This window comes from Miscanthus floridulus, chromosome 5 (genome assembly GCF_019320115.1).
Source record: "Miscanthus floridulus cultivar M001 chromosome 5, ASM1932011v1, whole genome shotgun sequence".
Classification (NCBI taxonomy): Eukaryota; Viridiplantae; Streptophyta; class Magnoliopsida; order Poales; family Poaceae; genus Miscanthus; species Miscanthus floridulus.
This window is the reverse complement of record NC_089584.1, coordinates 132,765,822-132,783,400: the sequence shown is the minus strand read 5'-3', so window position 1 is coordinate 132,783,400 and position 17,579 is coordinate 132,765,822. Positions and strand designations below refer to the sequence as shown.

Below are 17,579 nucleotides of genomic sequence, written 5' to 3'. Positions count from 1 at the left end.
TGTCCGATATACGTAGTACTCCATTTGTGCGTGTTTCCAAATGAAATAGTACTCCTAGTAGCAAGTAGCATTTACTACTCTACTACACAGCTCCAGCGCAAATGCGCAGAAGTGCATACATACATTGCTGGCGTTGTATTTACTACTCTACTACACAGCTCCAGGATTTAAGTAAAGCGTAAATGAGCAGAAGCACTATTTCATTTACTACTCTACAACATAGCTCTAGGATTTATGTGTAGTAGAGTAGTAAAGCGCAAATGAGCAGAAGTGGCGTTGGAGAGCAGAAGCACGCTTGGGGCCCTACAAAGCAACCATCACATCTGCTGAAAATTTAGAATGACGTGTGCATTCATTGCTCTGCTTTCGTGTCTGGCTACCGCTCCAGCGCTCCTACACAGCTCCACCATCATCCAACGCTAGACTTGTTTTTCATTTTTCTTTTCGAAAAGTGATAGGACATGGATAATTGATGTCTGATTGGGTAGAGTAGGAGGCTACAACGTCAATACTTTTGGGAGACGAGGAAATGATTGAAATTTTCGGCGTGTCCCAGAGGTCAGACAGCGACGGGGTAGCAGGGCCAACCGAGCACGACAGCGTGGTTCATGCGGGTGCGCGCGCGCGACACGCAGCGGCGGCGCCCGTGCCGAGCCCCGCGCGGGCAGGCCAGGGCCAGGCGACCAGGGCGCGTCGCTGTCGCGCCACGGATCAGGACGCGGCACTGCCACGCCAAGACCGGTGGCGTGGCAGGCCCTGCCACGTCAGCAGTCAGCGAATCCGATCGTCGCCACGTCAGCACGCTGCAACGCCACCATGCATGGCGCGGCACAGGCATTTGGCCGCGCCAGGGCAATAGGCGCGACCAAAAGTGTTAGTTTAAAAAACCCGACAGTGTTAGATTTAAAATTAGCTTTTAAAAATGTTAAAATTAAAAAAAATTATTATAAGAGAAAAATATTCTAGATTTTAGCTGATAGGCTAGTTGATAAGTTCAAACGAACAGGCCGTTAGAGATGCCCTCGACGGTGTTGTTGGAGCCCGACGTGGAGAGGTGCTTCGAGTACCCCGTCAGCTGGACACCAATCGTTGGCGATGGCTTCGCCGGTCGCCGATGGAGCCGCAGCCGTTGAGTCCATTGAAGTATCGAGCAATAAATTGTACAGATGCTGCAAGTGCGCGAGAAAGCTAGGCAACTGATTTGAGGCCAGGTTTAGTTCACCAAAAATCCAAACTTTGACACTATGTAAAAAGAAGATTCTTCGTCACATCAAACTTGCGGTACATATATGGAGTACTAAATGTTGACGAAATCAAAAACTAATTACACAATTTGGTTGTACTTTGCGAGACGAACGTTTTGAGCCTAATTAGTCAACGATTTGACAATCATTACTAAATAAAAACAAAATGGTACTGTAGCTACATTGTAGCTACAATATTTTTGTCGGCGCCAATTCTGGTGCACTAAACACGGCCTGAGTTGTGAAAACTTAACCGAACGAAGCAACAGTATTTAATTACCACATGGCTGCTGCTGTTGTCGAGCCAGATGTACAGATCGTTAAACGCCGCGTGGGCGGCGGCCCACTTCCCTGCTGCGATCAGCTCCTTCACCGCCTCCGCTCTCCTGCCACGTACGGCGCCGCCGTGACAACATCGCCGACCCAAGGGATAGTAATCAGCTAGTAGATGCTGGATAGGATTACCTGTTTGCTTCGTTGGCGCTGGCGCTGTCCAGCCTCGAGGAGAAGCCGGCCGTACGAGAGCTGCATCACCCAAAAAAACACACACACACACACAAGGGAACGAATGAAACATGCACAAAATCGATCGGTGACGCAGATTTGGAACTCTTTTTTTTTTGTTCCATGGGAGAGTCGCCTCACAGTGAAATCTTCCGGCGAGATCCAGCTGTCGCCGAGGACGACGCCTGTCGCAGAACAGTAAGAGCTGAAAGGAGTGGATGACGGAACAGTAGGGGGGAAATTCCAGCCTCACTAGATGGCGAACGCCCACTCATAACATACGAAGCGAACAATTTTTAGACATACCTTCAGCCTGTTCGTTCGGTCGTAAACGATCGTAAATTTTCAGCTAGAATATTATTTTTTTCTTACACTAAATTAGTCAGCAGTAATAATCTACAATCGTATACGATCGTATCAGCACCAGCCGAACAGGTTGTTTATTTGAAAAAAAAATTCCACCACTTTCCTTTTTGGCAACCGCTTAGCCGAACGCCAGACAACCACGCGCACGCACGGCGCCTTCCCCGCACAGCGCCTCCACCTCCATGTGTGCTTTTTTAGGACGGCTGACGTCATCCAAAAAAGAGAAATATTTAGGCTTTATTTAGTTCTTCCTCTAAAATGTACTCTCTATCACATCGGATGTTTGAACATATGTATAGAATATTAAATATAGACTAAAAAATAACTAATTATACAGATTGCGACTAATTTGTGAGACGAATTTTTTAAGCCTAATTAGTTCATGATTTGACAATGTGATGCTACAGTAAACATATGCTGATGATGGATTAATGAGGCTTAATAAATTCATCTTGCGGACTACTGAGAACTTTTGTAATTCCGTCTGCACGGTGTATGTGTTTTTAATTCCGTCTGCACCGATGTGTTCTACATGACAAGGCGAACAAAACTAGACCTCACTTGCATATGTTTTTAAAAAAATCTACTACCAATTTATGCATATTAACTTACACCATATAACTTATACAATAAAAGTTATAACATATAACTTATGACATATAACTTATGTGAAAAACTTAAAACCTCAAAAGTTTTGAAACACAACTTATGTATAGAAAGCTATTAAACACAAATAAACAAATTAACTTATAACTTGTGCCAAAACTATAAACACAAAAGTTATTAACACACGAAGGAAGAAATTAACTAATAACTTATATCAAAACTTATAAACACAAAAATTATGAAACATAACTTGTGTACAAAAGTTATCAAACACACTTGCATACATAAGTTATTCTATACATCGTGTATACATAAGTTATTTTCAATACAACTTATGTGGATAATTTGTAAGTTATAAGTTATTCAATACAACTTGTGTGCATAAGCTATAAGTTATATGTTTTATAATTAAATATACATAAATTATTATTAGAAAAAAAAATTCTTCAAAATATATGTAAGTCGGGTCTAGTTTTATTCGTCTCGTCACACAGAACACATCGATGCAGACGAAATTAAAAACGGATACATCGTTGAGAAGTTATAGCAATTTAAAATAAATATTTTGCTTTATTTCGTCTATATCAGCGCTGACATCATACGGGCAAAAACAGCCCCAGCAGTTGAGACGCACAGTACGTGGTCAAGACCGTTCACTCGCAATTTTCATCGCGCGAACGACCGCACAAATGGAATAATTTTGTTACCGGCCAGCGGCGGCTACCTTATGCTAGTGGCGGTGGTGATGGTATAGGCGACGCCGCAGCCGTACAGGCTCACGAACTGCAGCGAGCCGCAAGCCCAGGTATGCTTCTTGCCTGAGCATGTCGCCACAGAGCAGCACACACAGTACACGGGTTATTTACTTACGAGTGAAAAATCGACCTAGCAGGCTAGCGAACAGGCGAGTAAAGTCCTGCCGCGACGTGGGGCCGATGCGGCGCACAAACAAAAGGTGGCATCACATCAGATAGCGCGATCTACGACTACAGGGATCCTGCCCCGCGTGCGATCAAGGTGAAGGGTCGGGGCGATGCGTACCCTGGAGAAAATTCGTGCTTGCTTCGTTACTGGCTGACTGACAGAATGATCGAGATCTTTACCTCCGAGCGTGAGGTTGATCTCGGAGGTGCTGATGGCTCGGGCGACGGACACGCCCAGCGTCGCGGCGTATTTGCCGCCGGAGGACTCGGCGACTAAGGAACAGCGGGCTGCTCTGCAAGGTGGGCACCTCCTCCACCAGCGCCTTGAGCACCGTCATCATGTCAGCCGCCGCCTGCCAGTCGGTCGTCACGAGCAGGCCGTCGTCCTCCACGGAGCTGTACCCCACGCCCACCGGGTCGTCCTGCTAGTGCCAGAAGCATAGCAAATCGGCTCAAGTAAAGTACCTGAAGGTGGCGGCAGCACTCTTGCAAGGGAGAAACAGAGACACGGAAGAAGATGCTCCCAGGAGCAGAGAAGAGGGAGGAGGCAAGTGATGGAATCTTTCTTCTGACCGCGAAGATGAGGTCGGCCTTCTGGAGCCACGTCGAGTTTCGGGGTTTCATGTCGGCGTCCAGCGGCCCGATCTCCACGAAGTTCCCGGCACCAATCCCTGACACACCCTGAAACGACGCACGTCGCGCGCGCGCGCGCACTCAAGCTAGTGAAGCGTGGCTCTGAACCCTGAATTTCTCAAGCTATCGCTACACAGTTCTCGCCGCAGAGACCGGCTGCAGCTGACCAGTCACGAGCTACGTACCGGGCCACCCTGTAGCCAGAGGACGGTCGGCCATGGCTTTCTTCGGCTAGGTGCTCGCCCTCTGCCTCTCGGGGCTCTTGTAGTACCACCAGAACAGGTGCGCCTCTAGAAAGCATCATCAATAAAATGCTGATGAACGAACCGAAAATTTACTCACGAAGCAGCTAGCGAAGAGCATGGTGTATCAGTTACGTACTCGGTCGGACCTCAACGTAGCCCCACCGCTCCGTGCCGTCGTCCGTCCTGGCTGTGATCGCCGACACGACGGCGGAGCGGATACACAGCAGAGGGACACAGAGGACGAAGAAGGGCACAGCAACGGAAGCTGGCTTCCCCATTCGAGACTCAAGTGACAATCTTTCGTTCTCTGCAAGCTTGCTCCATGACCAAACTAAAAAGTCTTATTGAAGTCTTGTTTGGCTCATAGCCATGAGACAACATCCTACATCCGAAGCATTCGTCAGCCGTTAAGCAGAAGCTTGCATCAAGAGGAATCGGAACAAGAATCAAAAGAGTGATGTTATGACTTATGAATCGGAATATACAGACACACATAATGCCGGCTTCTGGTTTCGTCCCTTGTTCTGTTTCCCTTGTTCCCGGTGTCCCACTGTGTCTATTCCTGCTGTAATCTTCTGCTAAATGTCAGTCCCACTGTTAGCTTCTGCCATTATATTATTACAGTGACTCGCTATATGCCGGCTTTTGGTTTCATCCCCTGTTCAGTTTTTCCCTTGTTCCCGGTGTGCCATCTGCCGTGTGTATTCCTTCTGTAATCTTCGGCTAAATGACAGTCCCACTGTGTCTAAATATATTTCCTTTTTTTACAGAGACTCTGGCTACTCTTCAAACAGAATCTATTTTTGAACACCTAGCTAATGTTCGAGTTTATTTTTGTCTCATAACCGTAAACTATAAAACTTTGACCATTGAACTGTTAATACAAGGTAAATTTGGCCATCTAGTTAGTTGTTTTGTATTTTCTTAAAAATAATAAAAATATTTTTATAAAAAGTTATAACCAATTTATTTTAAATAAGAAAATTATGAAATCAGTACCATGTTTTTTTTATATAATTGCATATTTGGAGTTATTAGTATTTAATTTGACCCCCCCCCCCCCCCTAGTATTTTATTGATCTTATATTTAAATCATCATTTTGCAACATACTATGAGTAAACAGAAGATATAGAAGAGAACACAACCTCGTAAAGTGCCATGATCCAATAACACAGATTGTATTTATGTGCTGTTTGGTTCCTCCAATGGTAACACAAATGAAAACAAACTAGAGCTATGGACATTATAGCAAGGCATGCAATTTGAACTGAACCGCCTCCGTTAATAGCGTTAAATTATTAAGCAAGACGGGCTACTTAACTCAACCGCCTCCGTTAATAGCGTCCAACCGCCTCGGTTAAGGCCATGATTAACCGTGATCTTTAGACCGAGGCCGTTGGCTTGCCCGTCTTGGTTAAGCGCTTTTGCCTGCCTTGGTAAAGTTTTCTGTAGTAGTGTTACCTGATAAATCAATTGGAGATTGCAATACTTGGATCCTTGTAATTATTTTCAGAAACAATACCTGAACTAACTTGAGGAAAACAACACATACCTCCTATATACTAGAAATCCGAATACATGTTTTGTGTGATAAAAAAAGATCTAATAGCTAAATCTATCTTAATAACATATTATACATATAAATTCAACATTTCAGCGTTAGTACGACATGAGTACCTGATTCTTTTCTTTTTGTATGTGTGTGTTTATCATTTTTGGTAGTAGCAGCAATTTCGTTTTCATCTTTGACCAGCTATTTCTATCTCCAATGAAAAACATTTAGTTCGAATTCAGTACATTGGCTTACGAATATTAATGGGATTTGCAATACCACAGCATGTGTAGCCTAATTAGCTTTAGCACCCGGTCATAGCAATCATCAATTAATAGCTTACGTGCTTATCTACTAATGCTTTTTTCTGAGTTAGCTAATATAGTTTAATTCTCCCTACACCATTTTAGTTCATTTTATCAAGTTGTATGTTAACCAAATGACCCAAACAAATGGAACTTGCATCCTAGTTAAACAAAGCGATTATGTCGGAAGTGGAGAAGTCCACCTCAACGCAGGTCTTGGTGCAAATCAGGTCCATGGAAAATGGAGCATGGATCGCGCATGAAATGCTCGAGTATGATTTGGCTTTTCCATTTTCATCCTGCGACTCCTTTCTTTGATTTTATGAGCACTTGATTCCTCGTTCAGTGATTACGAAACGTATTCTCCATCTCAACATCTTGGCACAAATCAGGTGCGCTGAACTGAACAGATGATCAAGAATATTACATCATCCTACACTAATTCAGTAACCAAGCAAAAAGAATTCAGCTCAGATGTGTCCCTCTTCCGCAGGCACAATCTGATGCCTAAATTGAAAGAATGAATCAACAGGAAAAAGAAGCCCCATCATCACGAAGGGTAGAGCTCCAAAATTTTTGGAGACAGGCAGGGCGAGTTCCTCCAGGTCCTGGAGTGCAGCTTGAGCACCTCATGCGCCCTCTCCTTGGAACTCACCCCGCACTGCTCTGACCGCAGCGCCGCGCAGAGCTTGGCCACGACGCCGGACTGCGCCATCTCCTGCAGCACGGCTGGCGTCGCTGCGTGGCGCGCCACGGAGCGCAGCACGCGCACCGCCCGCTCGCTCGCGGCCTCCGACACCCGCAGCACCTTCTTGCCCACCACGGCCAGCCCCGCCGCGTGCGCGACCAGCTCAGCGCGACCCTCGGCGCACGTGCACAGCCGGTCCAGCGCCACGAGCGCGATCTCGTTGACACGCCTCTCGGGGTCGTCGAGCAGGAGGTCCACGATCGCCGGCACCGCGCCCGCGCCCACGATCTTGACACGGGTCCGGCCGTAGGGGCAGAGCGCCGCGAGGGCATGCAGAGCTGCCTTGGTCGCCTGCGTCGAGACACGATCGCGGACCACGCGGACAACCTCGGCGAGAAGCTCCTGGCTCAGCCCGATGACCCAGGTCGGCCAGGCCGCTTCCGAGAGGGACCTAACGAGCAGAGCGGCGTTCGCGCGCGACTTCAGGTTCGACGAGCGGAGGACGGCCGTGAGTGCCTCCCCGAGGTTGCTGTGCCTGGCCACGACGCCGGCCAGCTCCGGCTCCGGAATCCGGAGCGACGCGAGGACCCCGACGGCCTCCTCGCGCGCCGTCGAGCTCGCATCGGCACTGCTGACGACGCGAGACAAGGCGTCGAACACCCTGTCCTGGGACTCGAGAACCGCCCGGTTGTCCTCGCACTCGGCCACCAGCTCCCGCAGCCTCTTGAGCGCCTCAACCTGCGCCGCGGCGGCGTCGGATAGCAGCGCGGCCACCTCGGAGCCCGGCACGGGCCCCCGCAGCGCGGCCACGTCGTCGTCGACCTCCGCCTCGGGTGAGAGGGACGCGAGCCAGGCGTGGATGAGGCGGCGGAGGGTGTGGTTGGGCGTCAGCTGGGGCTGCGGCGGGAGCGGCACGCGCGTGACCGGGCAGGTGCGGCCGCCGACGGGCGCGGGCGCGGCCAGCCAGCGGGTGATAGCGGCGCGGTCGTAGGAGATGCCGGTGGGCAGCGTGACGGGTTCCCGCATGAGCTGCAGTGAGATGGGGCAGAGGAAGTGGGACGGCACCTCGCCCGGCGCGCTCGCCATTGTCCACGGATCGGGTTTGACGAGAAGATGTGAAGCGGAAGGAAGCTTTTATACTGCGGGGAGGAGAGGGGGACGGTGAGCGCGCGTTGCGGTAGCACGGGCGGTTGTCGTCGATTAGTTTAAAGGCGGAGTGCTGGATTCGCTCTCGTCTTGGTGGTGTTCACATGCGTCGCATCGCTGTGGTGCTCTTCCGGTTTAGACCCTTAGGACACTGCGAATTAAGGTCTACTAGTTCTTCGTTCTCCTATAAAGGCTGACGTAGCGGCAAAACAGAGGTAGTGAAAATGTGTGAAGGATGCATACCCTGACTTCTTGTCTTTATGAAAAGTTTGACTTGCATCGCAATCTAGATACAGCCTGTTCGTTTGGCTGTGGCTTGTCGTAAACGATCGTAAATTTCCAGCCGGAACAGTATTTTTCTCTCACACAAACCAGCCAACAGTACTTCTTCACGAACCAGCGACGATACGAACAGGCTGATAGTTCGATGAATACGTCTACGAAGAAAATCAAACATATGGCATTGTAGTTGTTTTGCAAGAGGGGTCAGACCTAAACTCAAGCGGATCTATGTAAAGTCTGGGTGGTGTGAGCACACCCACACCAAAACACAAATTAAAAAGATCACCATACATGCAGTCCCAATATACAAATTTATGAATCCATGACACCCGCTCCAATTTGTTCTAGCTCCGTTCCTGCAGCTAAAAGTCGAAGAACACCTTCCAACTTCTAGGTAGGAATGGTTTCTTCACGAATTGCTTTTAATTTTAATTGTTCATGTATATCTTTAACACAATAGGTTAGGAAATTGATGCCTTTCGCTATTCCCATTAAAACTGCAATTTCACGTAAATGCAAGCATATAGTCAAGTCATTGCTTTGAATCATAGTCCAGCAGTCGCTGTCCAAAGTACTGCTAACACTGTTTGCCGGTGCCATCTGTGGCGGTTAACCAATGATCGGGTAACCTCGTTCCAATCTTGTTGGAAAGTCAACCATCAGGGGGCTCTTTACCATAAATAACAACAAGTCGAGGCGTCTATTCGCAAAGTTGCCTTCATGGGGATGGATTATTGGACGAGTGGGGAGGCTCAACAAGTTGACCTGGGCAACGTTGGGATTAACAAAGCCAAGAAAGCCAGGCATAGCAATTGGCGCGCTGGCTCCCCTCTGTTAACGCTTTTGTTTATTCATATCTCTGAAACACTGCCATGTTCCAGCCCTAGAGATGTGCGCACCCTGCAGCCCGCAGTTTGGATGAGGGTATCCGGCGTGCTGGCGGTGTCTGGTGTCCCTGCAAATTTTCAGTTCATTGTTTAATTGTTCACCTGACCGATCTGAACATCTGATCTGTTTATGCGTGTCACTGCTCACATTGTTTGTCATTGCCTTCTGAATCTTTCGTTGGCTTCAGGCTTCCCTCTATCAATGGGGCCATGGGCTACAGCTGCCTACTAGGATCTATCTCCGCACCCTCTGAGTTTTATTTTTTCCAAATCTAGGGGTGGATTAGTGTAGTTGTATCATCAGACGAAACCGAGAGATCTGCTAGCTACCTGCTCCGTCCCAAAATAAGTGCTCATAACGTATTTCGAGGAGTCAAACATATTTATGTTTGACTAAATATATACATAAAAGTAATAATGCTTATGAAACAAAATACATATTATTAGATTAATCATGACATATAATTTCATAGTAAAACTATTTAGAGAAATAAATATTGATACTATTTTTTTATAAAGTTTATCAAACTTTTTATTGGTTGACTCCTCGAAGTATGAGATAAACATTTATTTTGGGACGGAAGGATGGGTCATGTGCATGTACCACGTATCAGCATGGTATCGTTGGAAGTTACCTATGCAACTTACCTCGTCCAGTCGTTCGTGCACTTTAGATCCACTATAAACTAAACAACATACCTGATGTCAACGATATACTATTAAATCTGCAAGTTCTCGCGGGAAACTCGTACACAAGGATCGATAAACAACTGTTTGAATCGCAAAGCAAGAATAACCATCGATTATTCCCTCCTGCCCCAGCATTATTTAGCCAGATTTTTGTGGTGGGCAAGAGGGGTATCGAGTTGACCTTTTTTTTGGGGTGCGGACACACAAGGATTCCATATTTCCCTGTGGATCACCGTTTACTTTTCGCCTTTTTTTTTGCTTTATTCCTTCCTCCTTTAGTCCTTTTATTCTTACTCGTACACGGTAGTATTGATTCTCGTTTGGGAAATTGCATAGGGAATTTGCCTTTTTCAACGCTCCTGTGGGGACGCACGCGGCGTTGACCTGGGTAGCTTTCACCATCACCGAGTTCGAGCATGTGAAGAACTCGCCCGTGCTGATGGCTTTGCGAGTTTTACGGCCTGTTTGGCAGAACTGAAAAATACTGTTTCGGCTGATTGTCGTGAGAGAAAAATACTGTTCTGGTAGGACGTGAACAGTGATTTCGTGAGTGAATAAGCCAGCCAGCCAGCCTAACAGCCTGTTAGCTTGCAAAGTGCTGAGTGCTGACCGGTCCGAGTGCTCACTGCGAGTCACTGTCACGATGGCCGGTGCTAACGGCGTAATTATATTTATATCGTTGATGTTTGATGTTATGCTAACGGCGTAATTATGTTCGTGGTTTTCAGTCATATGATTTCTTCCTAAACTACCGGGTGAAAATTTCTTCCATTGCCTACCACACAGGTGGAGAGACAGATCTAAGATTTTACTTAAGGGTATGCCACACAAAATTTTTCATATACAGTTCAGTAAACTCATTTATCAATTCGATAAAAGATCACAAAATTTGCAGCATAACTCGATATACATTCACTAAATAATATGATAAGTCTTAAATTTAAAGGTTAAGTTGGAAGCTTCCACATATTACAATTTAAATAGTTTAACACCATGCTGATGATTTAAAATGAGGCATGAAAGAGAATAAAAAAATTAGAATGCTATTTGTCTAACTTTTTAAGCCGACTCTTTCTCAGATATATCAAATATGATTGTCTCGGTTATTAAAAATAGAAGCAATGTCTTCGCTTCTCTTCATATGTAAGTAAACAATTAAAAAAAAAGCAATGTAAATCCATGCGATCGGGATGATAGAATCATACTATTTGTCTAATTTTTAAGCCGACGCTTTCTAACAGATATCAAATATGATTGTTTCTCCATTATAAAAAAATAGAAACAATGTCTTCGCTTCTCTTCATATATAAGTAAACAATTATAAAAAAAGCAATGTAAATCCTATGCGATCGGGACGATAGAATCATAGTTCATATACACATGACGCAGTCTGCTAAGATTATAAAACATACATGATATGAATATACGATATTGATGTTTGGTGATATACACAAATAATGATAAGTAATCCCGCTGGTTTCCATGATATACACAAAATAATGTAGGTAATTAATTAGGAAAATTTCTTAGAAAAGTAATAAGATCAAATCAAGAAAATGCAAAGCTATTACCTGTCAGATTTGCAAGCATATGCTTGTCGGAGTACTAGGAGTGGAATTATTTCAGCTTCTTGGTCTAGTTGTCAATTAAGTAGTTCTTCTACCCAAATCCCGATCTAAACCCAATTAACACCAATTAGCCTTTGTATTGTAAAGCTTGGTGTGACTTTGATCGAACTCCGTCTCTGCTGCAGGCATGGCCAAATCTGAGGTTGTCGGTGGGTGCTAGGCTGTTGGCTTTGTTACCACGCTGACGACCGGACGACGAGGACAGTAGGCACGGGTGCGGCACTTGATGGCTTGGATGGGATCGCGACTCGCAAGTCGCGAGGCAGGGCAGGCGAAGCGATGTGGGTCTGTGGCAGTGCGGCGTGTGGGATCGTCGTGATTCATGAGGCACGGATGGAGGCCGGTGAGGCATCAGGATATTTTCACAAATAGGTCGATGTAGATGGGCCGGACTGCAAGGTATGCCGGTGCATACCTGGCATACCATGTAGATCCGCCCCTGCCAGTGGTGGATCTAGGATTTAAAGTTGGGCTAGCTGCATGTCATACCATCGCGTCTGTGTCCGTATGCATGTCATTGTGGTTGTCAACTTTAGGTTCAAGTGTGGATTAAGATTCGAATGATACTTGAGGATTAGATGTAGATAAGGGGTGATAGATGCACACGGTGCCCATGCATGCACCCATGTGTGATTGAGGGACAGAGGAAGATCCTAGTTGACCGATTGGCGAATAACAAATTATATTGGCTTAAAGGAAGTTTTGGTGTAGTGTGTTGAGATTGGGACGATAAGCTGCACTGTTTCATATGTGAATAGCAAGAAAATGGTAAAAAATAAATTTCAACTAACATTTATATTTGTATACTTTGTATATAGATGCATAATGGTTTGGCAAATTTGTTGGGTATTTCCAGAAATACCTAGACACCTATACTGGATCCGCCCTTGTACTACACATGAACATTTCTCTTCCATCTCTTCCTCTTTCTCTGGCGTCTTCTGCAACTTCGGTGTGGCTAAAGTTTGGGATTAAGGATTAGGGTTTTGAAGTTTGAGGTTAGGGTTTTCTTAGGGACATGCCAATCTTAGAGAGAGGTTCATTAGCGACAAGCTAACCTAGCAAAGGTGGCAAGGCTGTATTGGTCGCTATCGCCCAGGTGGAGTCTAGTTAGGCATAGCAGAGCCGGAGATGTCACAAATCAATGGGTTAACTAGAAAGCAGGAATTAATAGGGACTCAAGAGGAGGACGAGAGAACGGGACAAGGGCATCACACATGGCCTAGAGCTCATCAAACTAGGATGGTTGTATTTGTTGAATATTTAGTCGTTTTACAGCGTACTTTAATCCAGAAACAAGACCTAGCATACAACATGACATAAATGAGCATGAGCAGTCCATTCATCGTATAAGATCTACTACTGCACGAGGATATAGCATATCCTACCAACAGATCCATAATCCACATAACAGAATGCACTAGAGATGAGTTCAAATTATACCCATGAGTGGAACTCAAGCTGGAGGCAGGGGAACATTGTTACCATCATGAGACCTGGTCATGATGGCCTGCTCAAAGTAGTCGATCTAGACTCGATGCAGGCATAGGTATGCAATGTAGTCCCGCTTTTCGCTCAGGGAAGAAAGCATCTACCGGATCGGACGCCTACCCGTTCAGGTACACAGACGGACAGAGCTTCGGAGGCCTGCTCAGCCAAGCCCTTGTGCGCGCAAGGAGCTCAGGCCGAAGATCGTAGAGAGCAGCTCAAGATCGAGAACTTAATGGAGAGAGTGATGAGGAATAAGGTGGAGTGTTGGCTTCTGCAGGAAGGAGAGGAGGCGCAACCCTTTGGGATGAACCTAGACACGTCCTAGGAGGGGTAGAAGTGTAAATACGTGTCTGGCTTGCTGGCAGTGTTAGGCCCACACGTTTTACTCATTTTACCTTTTACGTCCACCCATTTAACCGTTGTGCCCTCGCTGATCGTTGCTTTTACACCTTGTGATGGTTGTGCTGAGCTCCCAAAGGTGGCCCAGCACATCACTTTTAGCTGAGGCCAGGCATGGCGGTGCGCATGTGTGGTCCCCTTACTCTCCTTGTCAACTTGTCTATAGGAGCACTAACTAGCTCTCTACTTAAGGGTGCGTTTGGCGCAGCTCTCTGCGGCTCCGGCTCTGCATACACTCGTGTTGTACATCCCTTGTGCTTCATTGTGTGCTGCGTGAAATAGGCTCCGGCTCCGCCTGTCACCAGAGAGGAGCCCAAGGAGCCGGGTATTTGGTGCTTCGACCGGCTCCGTCACAGTGCATCTACAGGGAAGGAGCCGGAGCCGCCGAGAGCTACGCCAAACACACCCTAAGTTGAGCACCTTTCTAGGTTTTTTAGAAGAAGTTTAGCACCTTCCTAATGAGTGTTTCATGTTGTACTAGTTTCACTTAGCACTTATTGTGTGCCTTTAGAATTTTTTAATTAATTGCTAGACTAATTATGGCCGAACCCATGTAATCCAACAGTATGTGGATGTCGAAAAATGTAGGATAGAGAAGAAATAGATCCACCGGTAAATTTTAATATTAGGATTCAAAAAATCGAATATGGAAGGAGGTTGTTGCACTCAATCTCAACGTAGAGTCTCTGATTGTTTTTGTTTTTTTTTTCCTTTCCCTTTATAACACTTTGATGCACGGGAGGAAGGCCGGGGGCGTCTGTGTCGTGACTTGTTAGTAGGAGGGCCGGCTAAGCTGCAAGAGAGATGGAGTAAAATATTTAGTGCTGCCCCAACAAAGAGGATGAGAGAGAAGATGCACAATTAAAAAAAACTTACATTTGCAACCCTAAATATGAAGTGGCATGAAATAGCTAGCAGCTGCCTCTCAACATGAAAATCGACAATGAACACTGGCCACTTAACAACACAGGTGTCTCTGTACTACACTGAATACCGAAGGGATCTCAAACCCGAATACTGAGCCATAAAACTAAAATACTGAAACATTTTTAACACATGAACAGCAATTTAGGACTGGACCTGTATTCTGAACCTTAATCTCTCTACAATAACTAGATCTCTGAAACTGAAAGCTGAAACTGAATGAAAGCACCATTCCCCAACCCCTCACGTAACCTACGCGATTATTATGGACATTATAGTGGAAATCAAAGCAACATATAACCTAGAGCAAAACACCTGACAGAGCAACACAAGATATTCATGTATTCAATGATTCAGGCACTGCAGTTAGCCGGCAACACAGTCTGCCCACATGTGTCGTCTCTCTCCACTGGCACAACTGCACAAGGAACAACTCCGTCTCCTCCCGTCCTCCAGTCCGACTGTCCGAGCGATAGCTATCGCCTGTCCGAAGCGCCCGAAAAAAACATTTCTGAAAAAAAAGCTTATTTGAAACAGAACATGACGTGCCAGCCCAAATAAGTGGGCCAAAACGATATCAGAAAACAGCCCAATAACACAAATCTCGACAAGAACGGGACCATTCAAAACCGAAAGAAAACGGGACACATAAAATCCCGTTCTGTTTTGGCCAGCTTGCCTCTTTGACCTCTAGCGGGGTTTGCAGGCTTGCAGCCGTAAGTGGAGGACTAAGCCCGCTTCATCCGCAAAGCGGGCTTGAATTTGGTTCCAGCGACAGAATCTAACCAGAGCCCACTAGTAGCCTTCTTGGTTTTCCAGCTGGCCCATGAACGCCTTTTTTATATATTTTGGGAAATTAGCCTCCAGCATGTCGGCGATGAACAGTGAGTTGAAGCAATCGAAAACGAACGCCCGGCCGGAAGGCCCCCGTAAGACGAGCGAAATGTGGCGGAGCACGAGTTTAGTCAACACATAAGCTACTTTATTCCCAGTCTCATTAGCGCGGGAATAATGCAAGTGCGTGGCGTCGTACGATGGGGCTGCGTGCGGCGAAGATAACGCACCGTTGAGGCTCTCTTCAGCAACAACGCCTAAAATATAAGATCTATTCATCTTTTTGATAGCGCTATAGACAAAAGGTTCAATATATATTCGGCATCTTCTCCAACAACTAGACCCAAAAGAGAATCTTTTATACAAATAGGGTTCCAGGAGAGAGGATGCCTATATTTGGGTTGTGCCTCTCAGACAACTCAAAATATATCTCCTGTATAGATACTCTGTTGGAGGCTGATTTTATGTCTCTTACTACCTATTTTGGGTTTTAGGTGTCCATATGAGAGTTTCTTGTTGGCTTACGCGTGGGAATAAGCGACGCGCCAATGGCAATCGAAGAGAACACATGCACGAGGGACTCCGTTGCTCGTGTCGAGGCATTTGAATTTTTTACTATTTGGTCCTTTTTTTGAAAGTTTCTCTCAAATAGACCCCTGACGGAAACAATTTCAGAAATAGACCCTTGGCTCGGCGCCACGGTGACTGGCGCCGAGGTCCTGGGCACGGGCAAATGGCCTGCCAGGGGCTCGGCGCCGTAGATCTTGGCGCCGAGCTCGGCGCCAGTCTGAATGGCGTCGAGCCACCTGCATTTAACCCACTCTGTACTTCTTCTCCGAGCGTTCTTCCTCTTATTTCTCCTCGGGTTTTTTTCTCGCCACTTTATCCTACCTCACGAATCGACATATTGGACCTTGAAAACCTTGATTTGATTCGTGGATCTTCGAGAGCAAGGTATACTCGCTCACCTCCTTGTTTTTCTCGCATCGATTCGGTACATATTAGTCGGATTTTTGAACGTAAGAATCGTCATCACTTAGGGTTTCATTATATCCCTCAATATATGTATTATACAACCGTAGGTTCATTTCAAGGCGTGGAAAAAGCTAGCAAACCAAGCCGCATGTAGTTATGTTATGGATTTATTGTTGTGGATGAAATAAGAAACCCTAGGTTTAGGGTATAATGTTAACTGCTTTTGGTTCTTATAACGAAATTGATTGTATTGTAGTTATGGTTCTCATTGATATTTTGTTGTGATGTTTTTATTTATGTTTGTTAAATTACATCCTATTTGTTAGATGCAAGAAATGTTTCGGGAGGAGTTTTGGCGAAAACGGGGTCGTCCTCGAGAATTATACCCCGACGCGTCTAGCAAAGATGCCCCCGTTCTTCCTGACCTTCCTGTCCCTAACTGTGATTGTGGTTTCCCAGCCCATATTTTTCAATCGAAACATCCGGACACAGCCGCGCGTTGGTTCTACACATGTAGTCGGTTTAATGTAAGAAATTGTTTGTACTATCCTTTTTCTTTATTTGTTTAAGTATGGTACTAATATTTTATTAGAATCTCGTTGTGTAGGACCATGAGAAGTGCCTTTTCTTTCAGTGGATCGATGGTGCAGACAAGTTTGATCCTAGGTACCTCTTTTTCGATGATTGGTTTAGAGGGAGACATCCACGTGAGCACTTCAAGCGGTGGGTTCCACCCCCCTAACCCTCCAGCAATGACGGCTAAGGAGAAGCACCTAGCCGCAGTTAGACGACTCGAGGAACCTCCTCTGTGCGATTGCGGAGATCGAGCTGTGATAAACTCTGAGAATACGTTAGAGTTTGTGTGTCCAAACAAGCATGAAGTAAGTGCAAAGTGTATGTGTTAAAATCTTGAGCTATATGTGTTTATGTACTAATGTCTCATTATTTAGGTGTATTCAATGGCGAAGTGTCGTTTCAAGGAGTGGTTGTATGGTCCTAAGAACCAATGGCCGGAAGAACCGCGGAGGGTTAAGAAAAAGAAGAAAGAACGAGTAATCTACAAAGCACATCCTGTCATGTGCGAATGTGGTGTAAAATCCAATTATGACCTAGTCCCTTCGGAGCTTGGAATAGGTCATTATTGCGGCCATATGATTGAGTATGATGAGGTTCGTTATATTTCTGGTAAACATGAAATCGTATTTTGTTTATTTTCCTAATACATATATGATATAATATTTGTTTTGAACAGAGCA

General features: G+C 45.8%; 1 protein-coding gene and 1 pseudogene across 1 annotated transcript; both read right to left on the bottom strand.

Moving 5' to 3' along the window:
- Nucleotides 1-1,705: 1,705 nt before the first annotated feature.
- LOC136455373 (serine carboxypeptidase-like 51) lies at nucleotides 1,706-4,541 on the bottom strand (annotated as a pseudogene).
- A 2,231-nt stretch (nucleotides 4,542-6,772) lies between these two features.
- On the bottom strand, nucleotides 6,773-8,190 carry LOC136453663 (E3 ubiquitin-protein ligase PUB23-like). The gene has a single exon (XM_066454226.1). It carries the CDS (start codon nucleotides 8,151-8,153, stop codon nucleotides 6,930-6,932), a length of 1,224 nt encoding a protein of 407 aa, XP_066310323.1. The 5' UTR covers nucleotides 8,154-8,190; the 3' UTR covers nucleotides 6,773-6,929.
- Between the last annotated feature and the right edge of the window lie 9,389 nt (nucleotides 8,191-17,579).